This window comes from Anomaloglossus baeobatrachus, chromosome 3 (assembly GCF_048569485.1).
Source record: "Anomaloglossus baeobatrachus isolate aAnoBae1 chromosome 3, aAnoBae1.hap1, whole genome shotgun sequence".
NCBI classification, from domain to species: domain Eukaryota; kingdom Metazoa; phylum Chordata; class Amphibia; order Anura; family Aromobatidae; genus Anomaloglossus; species Anomaloglossus baeobatrachus.
Genome location: NC_134355.1, coordinates 145147280 through 145167202, shown reverse-complemented (window position 1 = coordinate 145167202; position 19923 = coordinate 145147280). Strand labels below are relative to the sequence as shown.

Below are 19923 nucleotides of genomic sequence, written 5' to 3'. Positions count from 1 at the left end.
CTAGCTGTATAGCTGGCCCTAAGCCCGAAATTCATGGTGTCACGCCAATATTAGACATGGCCACCATGAATTTCTAGTAATGATAAAAAAAAAACACAACACAGAGAAAAATATTTTTATTAGAAATAAAACACAACACAATTAGTGACTCCATCTTTATTGAAATAAACCCCCCTCCGCTGTAATCCTGGGTCAGGGTCCCGCGCCGTCCAATCCGGATCCAATATCATCTGATCGGTTTGCTGGAAGGCAAAGCGATCAGATGATGTGTCAGGATCAAGTGCCTGAATTACATCACACATCAGCTGATTGTATAAAAGCCGATTATACAATCAGCTGATGCATCAGTAGAAAAAAAAAAAAAAAAAAAATACTCACTTATGTGCTGTGGTGATTACCGGCAGCTCCTGGAGCGATCGATTGGACAGGAGTCTGATCCTATACGATCGCTGCCGGTAATCAGCTGATGAAGTCCCCTGACGGCAGGATCAGCTGATAGCCTGCCGGGCGCGAAAAAGCCGGCGACACCGCGATCAGCTGATGCGTCAGGTGACTGCATCAGGTGATCAGCGCCAGGTCCTGCAAGCAAGGTCCTGCCCCGGGGAGACTGCACACAGCCAGAGCGGCGGGACCGGGAGGAGCTGGGAGCGGGCATGGCACCGGGACCCTGCGGACAGGTGAGTATATGACATTTTTTTTTTCTACTGTTCACTTTGGTTTTCGCCGCTGCCTCCACCTCCCGCCCAGACATGGCGCCGCACGGAGCTGACGTGCACAGGACGGGAGGTGAAGGCAGCGGTGATGGTACCGGGAGGATTCCTGCTTCTGTGTTTACCAACAGAAGGAATCCTCTTCCTGTACACGTCACTGTAGTGGCCACCCCTTGCGTTTATAGCTGCGTTTTTAGTCATAGAAACGCGGCTATATGCGTTATTCATTGCGTTTTTAACATCTCATTGAATTCAATGAGTGAAAAACGCAGAAATAATTGACATGCTGCGTTTTTGTGGTCACCACAAAAACGCAGCTAAAAAAAAAACGCTGTGTGAGGACAGCACTTCTGAAAACCCATTGACATTGCTGGGGAAGCAATGTCACTGCGTTTTCAGCACAAAAACGCGGTAAAAAACGCCGCTAAAAACGCGGCAAAAATGCCTAGTGTTTCTGTACCTGCCTCAATTATATGCACATAGGGAAATAAAACATCTTTACTGGTTTGTCACAAAATAAGATTGTACATAACAATTGTGTTATCTGTGAATTTCAGAATATACTGTCATTTCTGGAACCGCTAACTTTGTAATTAGTTTTCTAATATTAACTATGCTGGGAATTTTCAGCTTTTTTTCATTAGGCACTGTGCGCACAATGCAGTTTTTGATGCAGTTTTGGTGCAGTTTGTGCCCCAATGTACATGTCTATGCTTATGCCAGCAAAGTCAATGAGATTTCTGAAGTGTTGTGCACATGTTTCTTCATTTTTCCTTGCAGTTTGGGTGCAGAAAAAATCTGCAGCATGTCAATTCTTGGTCTGTTTTTTACCTGTGATTGTTAGTCCTTTCAGACATTGATTTCACAAAAAAAACCTGCATGGCACAGGAACGCAGCAAAAAATGCACCAAAAACCCATGTGTTTTTCTGCCACAAGGTGCGTTTTTTGGTGCAGAAATTTTCTGCATCAAAAACTTAGGCTATGTGCGCAAGTTGCGTTCTATCCCTGCAGAAATTTCTGCAGCGATTTGAACAGCACACGTGCGCTTAAAATCGCTGCAGAAAGAGTCCGTAATGAAAAGCCGATTTTATTACATTTTTTAAAACTTTACTTATTACTTTATTAGCGCCCTTAGGGGGACTTGAGCCTGCAATCATCTGATCACTATATACCACAGCATTGCTTTATGTAGTCAGAATCACTGTTTTCTATGGCACCTAGACACAGGCTGAACGTCACGGGAGAAGTCACATGACAGGCATGGGGACGTTCATTCTGCCCCCGTCTGTCACAGCAATCCATCGGTTCCCTGTAATCATATACCAGGGAAGCTGCTGGCCATTTGAATTAATGTCCAGGCTGGATCGCGAGGCTTAAATGCCGGTATCAACATTGACACGCGATTTAAGCAGAGATAAAAGATCTTTGTTGGAGCTAAAAGTTCCCGTTTTGCCGATGGGTACAGGTCCCTGCGGTCAGCTAGCCACCAATCAATACGGCTGCTTTCACACATCCGTTTTTTGCAGTGTGGCTAAATCCAGCTCAAAAACCTATGCAACGGATGCGGCGAAAAAAACGAATCCGTTGCATAAGTTTTTCCATGCGGCCTGTCCGTTTTTTGACGGATGCGGCTTGATACTGAGCATGCGCAGTGCAAAAAAACGCATCCGGCCACCGGATGCGTTTTTTGCTGCAGGACGCCGCATCCGGCGTCCATAGGCTTTCATTGTAAATTGCAGATCCGGCGTGATGCGATTTTTTTCGCCACGCAAAAAAACGTGCCAGCAACATTCCATCAGGCTGCCGCATGGGCTAAATATGCCGCATCCGGCAAAAAACGGACGCAACGCAAGGCCATGCGGCACAATACGGCGCTACTGCAAGTCTATGCGGAAAAAACGCAACTGGAGGCAAAAAAACGGTTGCGTTTTTTTCTACAAAGTGCCGTATTGTGCCGCTCAGCAAAAATTGGATGTGTGAAAGCTGCCTAATACTGTTCCCTATCCTGTGTAGGTGATAACCTCAGCAAAGAACCCCTTTAACCCATTTGACTTTGGACGATTCTAGCTTTGCATATTCCATATAATAGATGTGGAGTTTTCTGCATCTACAATACAATATATAGCCTAAACTCTTTATTTTTTTATTTTAAAAGTGCATTTGTTATACGCGTCTGACTTTTCATTGACGGCGCCATACTTTGCCCCGGAGACAGGAAATACATATTTCTTTTTTCCTTCCATTTTTATTAAAGAGGTTAACAGATTTGGAAGTACACCTCAAGGCTTTATAAACCAGTGTGAGCACATCAGGCATGCTAAACTTTACAAGTCTTTAGTTTTAAAATACATTCTGCAAGAACTGCAAAGCATCTGCACATAAAGGCAAAATACCATGAAATCACCCGTAAGCCTGGACTTCTCATTCACTCGTGTATGTTAGTTTATCAGCTCATCTTATTTAAGGAACAGCTCTCAAGGGTCCACCTGGCCGGTTCCTGGAGCAAAAATAAATTCCAGTTACTGCACATTAGGTCACTATAATAAATAAGAGATGCCAGTGTATCAGACATTGGGGAAGGCAGGTTATCTGCAGGTCACTGTTATACTACAGTAAATTTCATTCTCATGTAAATCTCAGGTTTGACAAATTCTAACACGTAAAGTCCTTACATAAGAGGGATATAAGGAAAAAGGCCATTTAATACCATGAAACAATCTTGCTTCCCTTTAAAGAGGACCTGTCACCAGATCAAAAGTGGGCAGTTTATGCTCATATTTTATTCTCGCTGCTCTCGAGTATATAGAATTTAGTTTTTTCTTAAATACAGCTTCAAAGACAAGAACTCAAAGGATCCTCTGGGGATGTGTCTGTCGGCTCCTCTGCATTTTTACCCTGTTGCCAACAATAGTTTGGTAAAAACCCTAAAAAGTGACAGTAGACAAAAAAATCCAATATCTCTGGAATCATATGGCGGATTTAAAAAAAGAAAAAAAAATGTACAAATGGTAAACCTGGGAGCAGCAGGAATAAATTAAGAGCAAGAACTCTTTGCTAGAGATGAATGGGCCCGTTGAAGTTTGGGTTTGGTGGATTAACCCGGAATTCAGATAAAGTTCTGTTCTGGATGACCCGTACTTCACCTGAACCTCAATGGCAGTCACTAATTGGACAGTTCGGCTCCCCACTTACATACAGCCAGCCATAAACAAATCACTTCCGGGGAGGGAAGGTGTGTTTTATTTTTTTTTTTTGCACACACTACATCAGTTAACGTTGAATTTTACCCGCAGTGCAACTCATTCAAACACTACAAGTGGCTCGCACTCAGCCGAGCACTGAGCGTATCTGAGCACAGTGATGCTCGCAAGAGTGGTCAGCATTAGAGATGAGCGGACTCGCAGAAAACCGGGACTGTATTAGTCTATGGGGATCAAAAAACGGAGATTAAATATGTTGGTAGAAGGGATAGGGGAGATAGGAGTGCGCGTGGTGTACTTACTGAAGATCTGTCATCGCTGTATGCGGTTTCCAGGTCGCGCATACTTCCGGAGCAGCATAATTAACTTTCATTGACTATGCTTTGCATTCCCTGCCCACCGGTGCCTGTGATTGTTTGCAGTTAGACGCGCCCCCACACTGAGTGTCAGCGTGTCAGCTAGCTGCTTCCAATTACAGCTTGTCTACAGGCTGGAGTCCTAGCGGCGTATGACATTGGAAGTGATATGCTAATGACCTTCGGATCAGGATATGCTGCAAGTGTAAGCCAAGTGTCATGTGACTGTGATCCGATCCTGCGATTGGATCACAGCTGCGGGGGAGAGGGAGGGATTAATCCCCCATCTCCTCTATTGTCATCATGTGCATACATGGCACAGCACTTGAATGTCTTCAATGCAATCTGATGTTTCTCTCGCACCCATAGACTTCTATGGGTGCGAGTGATAGGAGACGCACAGATAGTCGCAGCATGCTTCGATTTTTTTCCTCAGTCCGATTAGGGCTGAGGAAAAACTCGCAGATGTGAGCTGCAGCATTGTCTTACATGGGGCCGAGTGCAGTGCCAGATTTTCTCACACTGCAATCGGGCGAGTCATACATCAGTGTTGCTCTTCCCGTACAGTAAAAACAAATAAATAATAAAATTGGCATAGGGTCCCCCCATATTAGGATACCCAGCACAGATAAAAACCCAAGGCCACAGGCTGCAGCCCCCAGTCCTGTGCTTATCTTGGCTGTGTATCAAAATAATAGGAGCTGAATGTGCCATTTTTAAAAAAAAAAAAAAAAAAAAAAAAATGTATTTAAATAATTAAAAAAAAAAACAAAACAGTGTGCGGTCCACCCCAATTTTGATACCCAGCCAAGATAAAGTCCGACAGCTGGGGACTGGTATCCTCAGACTGGGGAGGGCCATGGTTATTGCCCCCCAGCCTAATAATAGCAAGCTGCAGCCGCCCAAGATTGTCGCATCCATTAGATGCGACAATCTCATTGCTTTGCCCGGATCTTCCTGATTGCCCTGGTGCGGTGGCAGTCGGGGTAATGAGGGGTTAATAACAGCACACAACTATCATCAAGCCCACAATTTGTGATGGGTAGGGGTCTTTGAGACCCCCCCATCACTAATCCTATAAGTAAAAAGAAATAAACACAAATACAGAGAAAAATTCCTTTTTTGGAATAAAATCCTAAAAGCCCCCTCTTTCAACACTTTATTAACCCCCTAAACACCCCTGCAGGTTCGAAGTAATCCACAGGAGGACCCATGGCGATTCAGCTCAGCTACATCTCAGTCACAGCAAGTGGCCATAGAGTCCGACTACCCACTGTGAGTGCAGACAGACAGTGACTGAGCCACAGTGAGCGATGATATCAATCAGGTGATTGTGGTCACAGGTGAGAACCTTCAGCGTCATCGCTCATTGCGGCTCTGTCTCTGTCTGCAGTCACAGCAGTCAGTAATGCTTTATGGCTGTGCGCTATGACTAAGATGATGCAGAGCTGAATCGCCATGGGACCTCGTGAGGATTACGTCAGACCTTCAGGGGTGTTTATGGGGTTAATAAAGTAGTGAAAGGGTGTTTTTTGTATTTTATTCCAAATAAAGGATTTTTTCTGTGTTTGTGATCATTTTCTTTCACTTACAAATTAGTGATGGGGTGTATCATAGATGCCCCCAATCACTAATTTAGGGCTTAGTATCAGATGTTGGCTGTTATTAACCCCTACTATTACTCCAATTGCCACCGCACCAGGGCAACGGGAAGAGCTGGGTAAAGCGCTGAGCTTGTCACATCTAATAGATGCAATAATCTTGGGCGGCTGCAGGTTGCTATTTTAAGGCTTGGTATGGTCCAATAAGCATGGACCTCCCCAGTCTGGGAATACCAGCCCACAGCTACCTTGCTTTATCTTGGCTTTATCTTGTCTGGGTATAAAAATTGGGGGGACTGCACTTCGGTTTTTTAATTATTTATTTAAATAATTTTAAAAAGCTGCATGTGGTTCCTCTTATTTTGATACACAGCCAAGATGAGCACCTGGCTGGTGGCTGCAGCTTGTAGCCATATCTGTTATCTGTGCTTGGTATCATAATACGGGTGGACTCTATGCCAATTGTTTTATTTATTTATTTTTGTACCATGATACTGACTCGCAGACAGGGCCTGTGAGTGGTTGAAGTCAGACGCTGTCACACAGGCTGGGGGCACATCTGACTGCAACCAATCACAGATGCCAGGACGGCTGATGGGTGGGGAAAGCAGAGCATATGTGATGAGTGAAAATGAGCAGCACAGGAAGCGAATGCATGACCTGGAAGCAGTTTTCTGCCATGACGGAACCTCGGTAAGTATGAAGTGCTCGGTTGTTCTTATTTTATTATTTTTCCTTTATTTTTTTGTCAATTTCTCGAGTGCCGGATCCGGATCAAATGTCCGAAATCCCGCGCCCGCCACCCGGGCATCTTTGAAACCTCGTGGATCCAGACTTTTAGAGTCTGGGTCCGCTCATCACTAGTCAGCATACATTAAGCACCCGAACACTGAACTCGGTGCAGACGCCGAGCTTTACTGACCGGGTCCACTCATCTCTACTGTTCACTTATGATCAGCTGTCTGGTCCTCTTTAAGAAATCTGTAAAATTGTACATCCAAAATAAACCTACGTTAAAAGTTTCAGGCGGTATACAGAAATGAAGATATGTAATATAATCTAGTTCTCGTATATATCTGAAACAAGGAATCCCATCCACTGTGCTTTAACTGTACAATGCAGCGTTTTGGACTCAGTGAAAACATGGTGTGTCCAAAACACTGCTAACACTGATCATGGGCACGCACTCTAACCCACACCCCACTTTACACCACAATATAGAGGAAAATGAAACTTCGTAGTGATTTCGCTAATGCATTCTCATGAAGGTAGTGAAGGGTCTGAAGCTGGTTGTAAATGTGTTTACTGGTTTAATCGTCATCATACTTTAAAGGCCCCTTACAAATGACATATCTGTCTACCAAACAGTCGTTATGGCTGAAGCTCTTCCTTGACAACCCTATACACAGTAGCGACCAACTTAACCAAGGGTTACTGCCGCCAAAATAATTGACCGCTGAAATTCAGCGTACTGGATGCTTCTCTCACTGAAGTTGGTCCCTTGAATTTGTTGTCCTATTCAATTAGGTTAGCACTTATCCACAGGATAGGTTTTAACTTGTTGACTGGTGCGTTTGCAACCACTGTACAGTTATGGCAGCATCTGCTCCATTTTATTCACACACTTACTTTACTTCTGAAGAGAACTGTTTTTGATTGTTGACAGATACATTACTCTACATACATACATACATACATACACGCATACATACACATACATAAATAAAGATGTGCATAGTATAAACACACACCCATACACACAAGCAGGGATGGAATATACAGTATTCATCTAGTAACTTTACATCTTAATTCTCTTTTAGTCCTAAAGATTGAAGACCTATTTTTGGAAAAAGGCGCCCAAGACTTACTTGTACAGCTCCATATTGAGTGTGGATATGTATGTCTCTATTTCTATGAGTACAAGAAAGCAAAGGAGCATCTTAACCGAGCGAAGAACATATCCAAGCTTAAAGTTAATTTAACAGGTAAGGCTCTGATCTCCCATATTGGAGGTATAAGGTTATTTCGTTAAGGACTTACGTAGGAGGTTCGGCCGCTGTTGGACAGATGGAAAATGCTCATGAGGTGTAATAGGATTGAAATCTGCATGAACTCAGAACTCAAAGCCCTTTGTCAACAATTTCTGACAACAGATTGTCAATTGGTAAAAACTCTTTTCAGTTCTTAGTTAAGAAATTACTGTATATACTCAAGTATAAGCCGAGGCGCCTAGTTTTACCACAGAAAACTGGGAAACCTTATTGACTCAAGTATAAGCCTCGAGTGGGAAATGCAGAGGCTACTGTTAAATTTCAAAAATAAAAATAGATACCAATAAAATGTAATGTGCCCCATCCTTGTCCCCCCTTGTAGTAATGTGCCCCATCCTTGTCTCCTGAACTAATGTCCCCATCTTTGTGCTCCATCCTGCAGTAATGTGCTCATCCTTTTGCCCCATCCTGTAGTAATGTGCCGATTCTGCCTATTCAAACTGAAGGCATACATAAAATCCGTCTAGCGGGTGAGTGGAGTACATTTGAAGAAAAAAAAAAGTCTTAGTTGTTGAATCGGCCAAAAATATCTGGAAACCCCAAACTTCACCAGCAACAAACAATGAAGGAAAAAAAAAAGAAGCAAAACCCGGAACGCACATAAGCTTGACTTGTGCACTTTAACCCTTTACTGACATTTGCTGTACATCTACAGCTCAAGTCGGTAGTGGGTGTATGAAGTGGCTAACTTTTTTAGCCTAACACATACCCAGGAAATAATTGCTTTGACACACAGCCACGACCTACCTCTAAGAGCCGGCGAAATCTGACAGTGGCATTTAAAGCACGCCCTCCTGCGGTCTTTCTTTACAGAGCTGCATTACTGATGTCAGATCTACAACATGTCTCTGCTGCATCCAGTCATTGGGCTCAGTATTAATTTCCCTGTATTAAATATATAGAAATAAAAATATATAAAACATTTGGTATCACCGTGTCTGTTAAAGTCCTGTCTAAAATGAATTTACCCACTTTGTAAACTGTGTAATCAGAAAAAATAATCAATGTCAAAATTACATTTTTCTGGGTCATCACTGCTACTCCTACCTAAATATATGTAATAAAACTTAATCAAAATGTCATATATATCCCAAATTGTTATCAATATAGTCATGAATTCATCATAGAAAAGACAGAGATTACATAGATAATTCGATGGAAATATCAGAACGTTTCAGGTCTCAGAAAATGGTGACACAGACAATTTTTTTTACGTGACATACCTGCACAAAGTAGCAAATGTTTGTTAAATGTAAAGGAAATGATGCATGATTTTCTAAATATTTGAAAAATATAAATCTGAAAATTGTGACGTGCATTTATATTCAGCCCCCTTTAGTTTGATACCCCTAAATAAAATCCTGAGTGACCAATAAGCCCCCAGAAATCACATAATTAGTAAATTGATTCTCAGTATAACTACACTGTGTGCAGAATTATTAAGCAAAGAAGTATTTTGATCATATGATACATTTTTTACCCGTTGTCCTACTCCACGCTGTATAGGCTGAGAGCCAACTACCAATTAAGTAAAGCAGGTGATGTGCATCTTTGTAATGAGGAGGGGCGTGGCGTAATGACATCAACATCCTATATAAGGTGTGCTTAATTATTAGGCAACTTCCTTTCCTTTGGCAAAATGGGTCAGAAAAGAGATTTGACGGGCTCTGAAAAGTCCAAAATTGTAAGATGTCTTCCAGAGGGATGCAGCAGTCTTGAAATTGCCAAACCTTTGAAGCGTGATCACCGAACAATCAAGTGTTTCATGGCAAATAGCCAACAGGGTTGCAAGGAGTGTGTTGGGCAAAATAACTGCCCATGAATTGAAGAAAATCAAGCGTGAAGCTGCCAAGATGCCATTTGCCACCAGTTTGGGCATATTTCAGAGCTGCAACGCTACTGGAGTATCAAAAAGCACAAGGTGTGCCATACTCAGGGACATGGCCAAGGTAAGGAAGCCTGAAAAACCACCACCTTTGAACAAGAAACATAAGATAAAACATCAAGACTGGGCCAAGAAATATCTTAGGACTGATTTTTCAAATGTTTTATGGACTGATGAAATGAGAGTGACTCTTGATGGGCCAGAGGCTGGATCAGTAAAGAACTACTTTACTGGTATGGGCTGGTATTATCAAAGATGAACTTGTGGAACCGTTTTGGGTTGAGGATGGAGTGAAGCTCAACTCCCAGACCTACTGCCAGTTTGTGGAAGACAACTTCTTCAAGCAGTGGTACAGGAAGAAATCGGTATCGTTCAAACATGAAAAACATGATTTTCATGCATGACAATGCTCCATCACATGCATCCAACTACTCCACAGTGTGGCTGGCCAGTAAAGGTCTAAAAGATGAAAAAATAATGACATGACCCCCTTGTTCACCAGATTCTGAACCCCATAGAGAACCTGTGGTCCCTCATAAAATGTGAGATCTACAGGGAGGGAAAATCGTACACCTCTCTGAACAGTGTCTGGGAGGCTGTGGTGGCTGCTGCACGCAATGCTGATTGTAAACAGCTCAAGCAACTGACAGAATCTATGGATGGTAGGCTGTTGAGTGTCATCATAAAGAAAGGTGGCTATATATATTGGTCACTATATTTTGGGGGTTTTGTTTTTGCATGTCAGAAATGTTTATTTCTAAATTTTGTGCAGTTATATTGGTTTACCTGGTGAAAATAAACAAGTGAAATGGGAATATATTTGGTTTTTATTTAAGTTGCCTAATAATTCTGCACATAAATAACTACCTGCAAAAACAGATATCCTCCTAAGATAGCCAAATAAAAAAAAACACTCTTGATATTTAGGAGTCTTTTGGCTTGATTGAGAACATAGTTGTTGATGAATAATAATAAAAAAAAAAAAATCCTCTAAAATACAACTTGCCTAATAATTCTGCACACAGTGTGCAGCTGTTCTCTGATGGCCTCAGAGTTTTGTTTGAGAACATTAGGGATCAAACAGGATCATTAAAACCAAGGAACACTCCAGACAGGGCAGGAAAAGTTGTTGAGAATAGCATAGCACGGTTAGGTTATTCCAAAATAGCCCAAGGTCTGAACATTTCATAGAGAACCGTTCAATTCATCCTCCAAAAATTGAATGAGTATGGCACAATTGCAAACCTACCAAGACATAGCCATCCATCTAAGCAAGGAGAGCACAAATAAAGGAACCAGCCAAAAGGCCCATAGTCACTTTCGAGGAGCTGCAGAGATCCACAACTCAGATGGAAAAATCTTTCCATAGGACAACTGTTCAACGGGCAAATCGCTGCCCGTGCCGCACAACATCGCGTGAACCCGTCACACTACTTACCTGCCCGGCGACGTTGCTGTGACCGGTGATCCGCCTCCTTTCTAAGGGGGCGGTTCGTTCAGCATCACAGCGACGTCACAGCTGCGTCACTGAACCGCCGCCCAATAAAAGCGGAGGGGCGGAGATGAGCGGGACGTAACATCCCGCCCACCTCCTTCCTTCCGCATAGCGGCCGGGAGGCAGGAAAGGAGAGCTTCCTCGTTCCTGCGGTGTCACACGGAGCGATGTGTGCTGCCGCAGGAATGAGGAACAACTTCATTACTGCTGCAGTAATGATTTTTGAGAATGGACTCCCATGTCACCTATGAGCGATTTTGCACGTTTTTGCGACGATGCAAAATCACTCATAGGTGTCACACGCAACGGCATCATAATGCGGCCGGATGTGCGTCACCAATTCTGTGACCCCCAACGAGTTCGCATTAGCGATGTCGTAGCGTGTAAAGCCCCCTTTAGTTGTGTACTCCACAAATCTGGCCTTTATTTGTCAAGAAGAGAGCCATTTTTTAAAGCAAGCCATTAGAGGTCCCATTTGCAGTTAGTGAAAACTCATGTAGGTGGCACAGCTAGAGGTGGAAGAAGGTGCTCTGGTCAGATGAGATTAAAGCGGGCTTTAGACGCTACGAGATCGTTAACGTATCATCGTTGGGGTCACTTTGTTTGTGACGCACATTCGGCGACGTTAACGACATCGCAGCATGTGACACATACGAGCGACTGTAGTCGATCGCAAAAGTGGCCAAAATCGTTCGCCACGGAGAGGTCGTCCTGAATCAAAAAATCGTTAATTGCTTATTAGCGATGTTGTTCGTCGTTCCTGCGGCAGCACACGTCGCTATGTGTGACATCGCAGGAGCGACAAACATCTCCTTACCTCTGTCCGGAAGGAAGGAGGTGGGCGGGATATTACGTCCCGCTCATCTCCGCCCCTCTGCTTCTATTGGCCGGCCGCTTAGTGACGCCGCAGTGACATCGCTATGACGCCGAACACTCTCCCCCTTGAAGGAGGGATTGTTCAGCGGTCATAGCGACGTCGCTGCACAGGTCGATCACACAATATCGCACGTACGACGGGGGCGGGTGCTATCACGCTCGACATCGCCAGCAATCGTTAGCGATGTCACAGCGTGTAAAGCCCGCTTAACGCCGACCTTTTTGGGATAAATGCAAAACGCTATATGTGGATGAAAACCTACGCTGCCCATCATTCTGAAAACGCCATCCCTACCATCAAACATGGTGGTAACAGCATCATCCTGCGGGGAAGCTTTTCTTCAGCAGAGACAAGGTAGCTGGTAAGTGTTGATGGGAAGGTGGATGGAGCTTAATGCAGGGCAATCCTTAAATAAAACATATTGGAGGCTGAAGCAGGCTTGAGACTCTGGCAAAAATGTACCTTTCAGCAGGACAACAACTCTAAACATACTGCCAGAGCTACAATGGAATGGTTTAGATCAAAGCATGTTCATGTGTTTGAATGTTCCATTCACAGGGCAGATGTAAATCACATTGAGAATCTGTGGCAAGGCCTGAAAATTGCTATTTACAGATGTCTTCATCCAATCTCACTGAGATACAGCTATTTTGCAAGCAAGAATGGGCAAATATATTAGCCTCTAGTTTTGCAAAGCTGGGAGAACATTAGGCTAGGTTCACATTTCCGTTGTTTATGATCAGTCACAATCCGCCTCTCTGATAAACAATGTAATCCGTTTGACGGATTCCGTTGTTTTCCATAGACTTGTATGAGCGGCGGATTGCAACTGATGCCCTTGCGTTGCATCCGCTGCCCGACTGATCAGTCGTGGAACGACTGACCCTTCGGGCGGCAGGAACGCAGCATGTAACGTTTTTTGAGCAGCGGAATCCTTATGTTTTCACTGCGCATGCTCAAATCTTGTGTTTAATCATTTAAATGAATGTCTATCTCTCGGCAGCTATTGTGAATGAGCAGCAGATCTTCTGGCGGCCGGCTTCTGGGAGCAATCAGCTGATCGTTCTCTCTCATTTTACAACGGAATCCGCTTTCTCGTGACAATGAATTCCAATTCTTGTCATCCGTTGTACAACGCATCAGTCACAAGCGTCAAGCAACACATGTAACTGATGCAAAACAACGGAAATGTGAACCTAGCCTGACCCAAAAGACTTATAGCAATAATTGCAGAAAACGGTGGTCCTGCAATGTATTAACTTGGGAGCTGAACACAAATGTTCATTTCCAGATTAATATTTTTAAAATATTAAGAAAACCTTTTCTGTACATTTTACAAATACTTTCTATTTAGTGTTAGTATAATAAAATATATACATAAAATGCAGAAATACATCTAAATTTGTGGGTGTAAAGTGAAAAAAATGTGCAAAAGTTTGAAGTATGCATAGTTTTTTTAAGGCACTATAATGAAAAAAAATCAAAACAAAACTATTTAAGTTTGGTGTTGCCGTTATTGTATCGACCTCGAGAACCGTGTTTCTGAGTAATTGTTTACTACAAATTGAGCACCGTAAGGCTATGTGCGCACGTTGCGTAAATACATGCAGTTACGCTGCGCTTTGTAGCGCAGCCTAACTGCATGCGTCCTGCGTCCCCTGCACAGTCTATGGAGATTGTGCAGGGGCCGTGCGCACGTGGCGTCTTAGAGCGCAGCGCTTCGGCTGCTGCCCGAAGCACTGCGTTCTAAGAAGTGACATGTCACTTCTTCCGTGCGCTTTGCCGGCAGCTCCTGCTCTGTCTATGGCAGGAGCTGCAGGCAGAGCGCATGGAATCGGATTTTTTTTTTTTCTCTACGGACATTTTCTGCAGCGATTTGAAGCGCACGTGTGCTCTTCAGATCGCTGCAGAAATTTCTGCAGGGCTAGTACGCAACGTGCGCACATAGCCTAAAAGCATATTCCCATGAAGACCATGGTAGAATTGCATTTGCATTTTTTCATGATTTCATTCCAAATAGAATTTTTTTATTCATTTCGCAGTAAATTGTATAGTAACATGTCATTCAAAACTAAAACTTGTCTCTCAAAAAACAAAGTATGCCAATGGAAAATTAAAGTTACGGCTATTGGAAGAAGGGAAGGAATAAAATGAAAGTGCAAAATCAAAAGGGCAACAGGTCTTTAAAGGGATTAAAATGGTTCATGCAGTTTTATACTCACTCCTTAACACTAGAACTACTGAGGTAGTCATTTTGACTACTTTGCACCATGTATTTCTATATAGGTGTCACGAGTCCAGTAGTTCTAGTGTTAATTGATCAGTAAATAATAATGCTGTTGGTAGTGATGGTGTGACCCAGACTGTAAAAGTCCAGATCCGCGCAGTTTCAAAGGCGCCCGGGTGCCGGGCCCGGGATTTTGGCTGTTTTGATCTGGCACTCGAGCATTTAAAAAAAAAAAAAAAAAAAATGAAAAATAAAGAAAATAAGAATGAAGCAAGCATTTCATACTTGCCAAGGCTCCGTCGCAGCTGTACACTGCTCCCACGAGACTGTACACTCCTCCTGTGGGCTCTCTTTCATTTCCTGGGCTGTTCATTGCTCATCCATATGCACTGCTTTCCCTACTCACTGACCAGCCTGGCATCTGAAAACAACCAATCGCAGGTGCTGTCTGAGGGTCAGTATCATGGTATAAAAATAAAACAATTGTCATCAAACCCAAAATTAGTGATGGGCATGGGTCTAAGAAACCCCCATCACTAATCCTATAAGTAAAAAGAAATAGACACAAACAGAGAGAAATCCTTTATTTGGAATAAAATACAAAAAACACCCTCTTTCACCACTTTATTAACCCCCAAAACACCCATGAAGGTCAGACCTAATCCACACGAGGTCCCACGATGATTCAGCTCTGTTACTTTATAGTCACAGCGCTGGGCCTTAGAGAATGACTGCCTGCTGAGAGTGCAGACAGACAATGACTGAGCTGCGATGAGCAATTAAGTCACTCAGGTGATTTGTGGTCACAACGCACAGGCTGACAATGGAGGAGATGTAAACTCTGCTCACACTTGCAGCAGTGCCTGAGCCGGAGGTCATTAGCATATTGCAACTGATGCTCTCGCATCAGATGCCATATGCCAGTTTGACTCCGGCCTACGATATAGACCAGCATAGAGCCTGTGATTGGATGCAGTCAGCTGACACTGTGTGGCGGCGTGTCTGATTGCAACCAATCACAGGCGCTTGTGGGTGGGTAAAGCGCTGAATATTCAATAAAACCTAATTATCTGCTGCGGAAGTGAATGCGTTACCTGGAAGCAGCTTACCGCCATGACAGAGCCTCCGAAAGTACACCATGTGCACTCCTATCCTACTATCCCTTCTACCAACATTTTTAATCTCCGGTTTCTGATCCCCATAGACTTATATGGGGACCGAATTCTGGAACGGAACGATATTTAAAAAGAAACAAACTAAATAACAGGGACCTGCCTGTCCCGGTTATCTGCGAATCCACTCATCTCTAGTTATTGGTCTTGGTTGCTTTTGGTTTAGTTCCAATGTTATGTTGTTGTGGCAGTAGTTACTATAGTAGAAGTACAAGTTATATGGTAAATTATATTATTATGATTTATGTTATTTTATTGTTTATGAACAAAGATGGTGTAAATTGACTTTTGGATGAGTTTTGATTGGAATTCCACAGCTAAATTGTTCCTATGCATTTCCACAGCAAAAGCCGACCTGCAGCCAAGGCACGGTGGTAGATCCTGTAATGTTTTCTATTATTTCAACATGGCAAATTATATAGGAATGTTCTGGCAGGACCAAGTATGTTGTGTAGAAATGTACGGAAATGCCGGCGTCTCATCAGCAGAGTTCTTTATACAAGCCTATAGACAAGTAGTGGATTATCAGTGCTTGTAAAAATATAGCAATTTTTGAAAAATTCCAGAAATAGAAACTAAAAGACACTCTGCCCAAATTTTTCCAAGTAAAGCTTTGTTATAAAATAGGAAACAGAAACCTAAAGCAGTCCTTAGTGTAAAAAGGCCCTTACGTAGGAGTCAGTTGTAACTTTGCCTCCATTTGTTGTTTCTTGTATTTCAAGCAGAGGACCTCTACAGAGTTGGAGTCTTATTTAGATGATGTCGGCTTTACGTGGCTAAATCCTTTTTATTGAAACTCGTATTGTTGTTGGGAATGTGTACCGTTATATGGCCCCTCAAAGAGAACCTGTTACCAGCTCCAAAAATTGAGTTAAAGGGAATCAATGTCACCAGGTTTTTGCTCCCCCCTATCTGAGACCAGAATAATGTAGAGACAGAGACCCTGATTCCAGCGATGTGTCACTTACTGAGCTGTTTGCTCTCATTTTGATAAAATCAATGTTTTTTCTGCTGCAGATCTAGCAGTTATACAGAGCTCATGAATATGCTGGACTACCTTGCAGCACGCCAAGTAGTCCTCTAATGATAATCTACTTCTTATTAAACAGTGATTTTATCAAAACTACACTTAAGGGGGCTTTACACGCTACGATATCGTTAATGTTTTATCGTCGGGGTCACGTTGTTAGTGACGCACATCCGGCGTCATTAACAATATCGCAGTGTGTAACACTTACCAGCGACCTCAAAAATGGTGAAAATCGTTCACCATGGAGAGGTCATTCCAAAACCAAAAATCGGTAATGGTTGATTATCGATGTTGTTCGTCGCTCCTGCGGCAGCATACATCGCTATGTGTGACACCGCAGGAGCGAGGAACGTCTCCTTACCTGCCGCCGGCCGCAATGCGGAAGGAAGGAGGTGGGCGGGATGTTATGTCCCGCTCATCTCCGCCCCTCCACTTTGATTGGTTGGCCGCTTAGTGACGTCGCGGTGACGTCGCTGTGATGCCGAACGTCCCTTCCCCTTGAGGGAGGGATTGTTCGGCAGTCACAGCGACGCCACCGACCAGAAGTGCGTGTGACGCTGCCGTAGCGATAATGTTTGCTACGGCAGCGAACACACGATATCGCACACACGACGGGGGCGGGTGCTTACACGCTCGATATCGCTAGCAATTGCTAGCGATGTCGAAGCGTGTAAAGCTCACTTAAGTAGCCCAGTAAGTGACAAATTACTGGAATCAGGATCCCTGCCCCTAGGTTATGCTGCTCTCGGATTAGGTGGCAAAAGCTTGGTGACAGATTTTCTTTAAATAACTTGTAAAAATCCCTGCACGGACCTGATTTTGCAGCGTTTTTGTTCGTTTTGGGTTGTGTTTCTCGATTATAGAGATATTCACATTAGTTGTTTTTGGAGCTCAGTACATGAAATCTCAGCTTGGGCTGGTCTTCATAGTCTTGTCTTGTGGCGTGTGCAATCACAGCTCGGCAGTCTGAGAGCCGCCAATCACAGCTCTGACACTGTTAGATCATCTGTTGAGCTATGAATACAGTATGTCTAAAATGGAGTGACACAGCCCAAAGCAGAAAAAAGTGGCAGAATTAGGAGAGCTTAGAGATTTTTAGGTCCTGTATGCACACAGCGTTTTTACTTGCGGGCTTTTTTGCGTTTTTGCTGCAGAAATTTCTTGAGAAAATGTTCATAACCTTTCTGCAGACATTCCCCAGCAAAACCTATGGAAAAAAAAATAGCTGTGCGCACACTGCAATTTTTTTCTCAAGAACATTGTTTCTGCAGAATTTCTTGAGAAAAAGATTGAGCATGTCACTTGTTTTCTGCAGTTTTCCTGTGTTTTTTGCCATAGATAATGGTAAAAAAAAACGCAGGGGCCAACCTGCGGAAAAAATACGCATCAAAAACGCGGTAAAAACGCATGCGTTATTGGTGCATTTTTTTACGCAAGTGCGCTAATCTTTCAGACTCTCAAGAAATTTCTTGAGAAATTTCTTCAGAAAAATCCTTTTTCTAGTGCGCACAGGGCCTTACAAAGTATGCAACGCAATTTTCTGAGCAAGATACCTTTCACTCACTCAAAAAAATTAATTGAAATACCTTGTAAAAATCTTTAAGCTCCCTTGATTTTGACTCTCTTTTTTCCATTTTGTTCTGTGGCACTTCCTTGAGGAGATATCATCATTTTTTCGTTTGTTTTTGTAGCGCAGTATGTGAAATTTCTACTTGTACTTCAATTGGATCTTTCATTAGTCTTCCCTTACCAGACGCTACTGCTGGTCTTCGATCTCGCAGTTTCAGATGCTGCAGATCTATGATTGGCAGCATCTGGAAGGGAGGGTTGAAAGCGCATGTCACCAGAAAAGACTCAAGAGACGTCCAGTTGCGCTGCAAGCTGAGATTTCACATACTGTGCTCCAAAACCAAAACATGGTAATATCTCTACCATGGAGCGACACAGTGCAAAACGAAAAAGAGTGACATAAACAGGGGATCTTAGGGATATTTACAAGGTGTTTAATTCAATTTTTAAGCAAGTGACAGGCTTCCTTTAATTATTAATTAGAAGACTTCAATCGTTCTCTGCTGTTCTCTTGGTGCCAGATATTAGACGGCACATTCAGATGTTAGTTTCACCTTCACAAGGGAATCCTACCCAACATGAGGCAAGTGGTTTCAATGTTATGGCTGATCATTATATATCTTTTATTTATTGTTTGTTTTTGTTTTACTTTTTTTGTTACATTTCATTTTTAATACAGTATATTCCGATTGTGTAAGGAATGTGAATTTATAGATTTTCTTCCTACTTTATGTGAATAAACATTTGTTTGATTACTTGTGCTCTATTGCTATCAGACAGCCATGGCTCCATGACCTATTACTATAGACTTTGGGCTTGTGTTATTGTTGCCATAGTATGAATGCTATTAATATTGTGATATATGTGTTACTTTACTAAAAAATTCATATATTTCCATCAGTCCAATTATATTCTTCAATCGCATTTTTATTTTAAATGTTTATTTTTTTATGAGGTTTAGTATTTATATTTTTGCTGAGCTTTACAGATATAGCTGCCATCTATTAGTTACCAGTAAAACAAGAACACTAGGGGTCACCATCGGGCTTTAGTCTCTTATTTGTATAGTCAATGGACATAATATATCAATCACAAGTTCTCTGTCCTTGCTTACTCTTCCTTGGGTAATCGCTGCACTGCCTCCACTGTTATTTGCTTAGCTGCTCAGTGTAATGCTATACTTAGGCTATAGTGCACTCAATAATACATTCCTGTCTGTACTGATCAAGCAGATTTTCACTGCTTTTTTTTTGAGAATTGTTAGACCATTGCAGAATATAGAAGCAAGGCCCATATCGTAGGCTGTACCGTAGTTTTCTAGAGGTTTTGTTTTGCCCAATGTAACTTACCAGACTTGTTTTGTGCGAATTAGGTGTTAGATATTTGGAAGATTTAGTTTGAGGTATCATTAGTTATACATGGATTAAAATTAACCTCTATGATAGACCAGCAATTGCCTCTGTAACATTGACTATGCCTGACAACCGAAAAATATATTCAGTACGGTTGCTTTCTATTTAAACGGAGTCCGCAGATTTTTGCTATGTAATCTGACAGCAGCATGAGGTAGGAACAGAGACCCGGATTCCAGCGATGTATCAGTAATAGAAATGAGTGAATCCGAGATTCGACGTTCGAACCAAACATGGGCTTTACAAAAAAAAACCCCAGAGTTTGGGTGCTCTACGTATGCAAATCACCAGCGCGAGCATCGCTGTGCTTGGGTACGCTTGGTGCTCAGCCCAATGC

General features: G+C 42.7%; 1 protein-coding gene across 1 annotated transcript in view; it reads left to right on the top strand.

Annotated features, from left to right (window-relative positions):
* Positions 1–19923, top strand: part of TTC27 (tetratricopeptide repeat domain 27) — a 557582-nt gene that overhangs the window by 153611 nt on the left and 384048 nt on the right. Inside the window, exon 7 of the mRNA XM_075338149.1 lies at positions 7689–7853. Within this exon, the coding sequence (XP_075194264.1) occupies positions 7689–7853 (165 nt within the window). The remainder of the gene's footprint in view (positions 1–7688; positions 7854–19923) is intronic.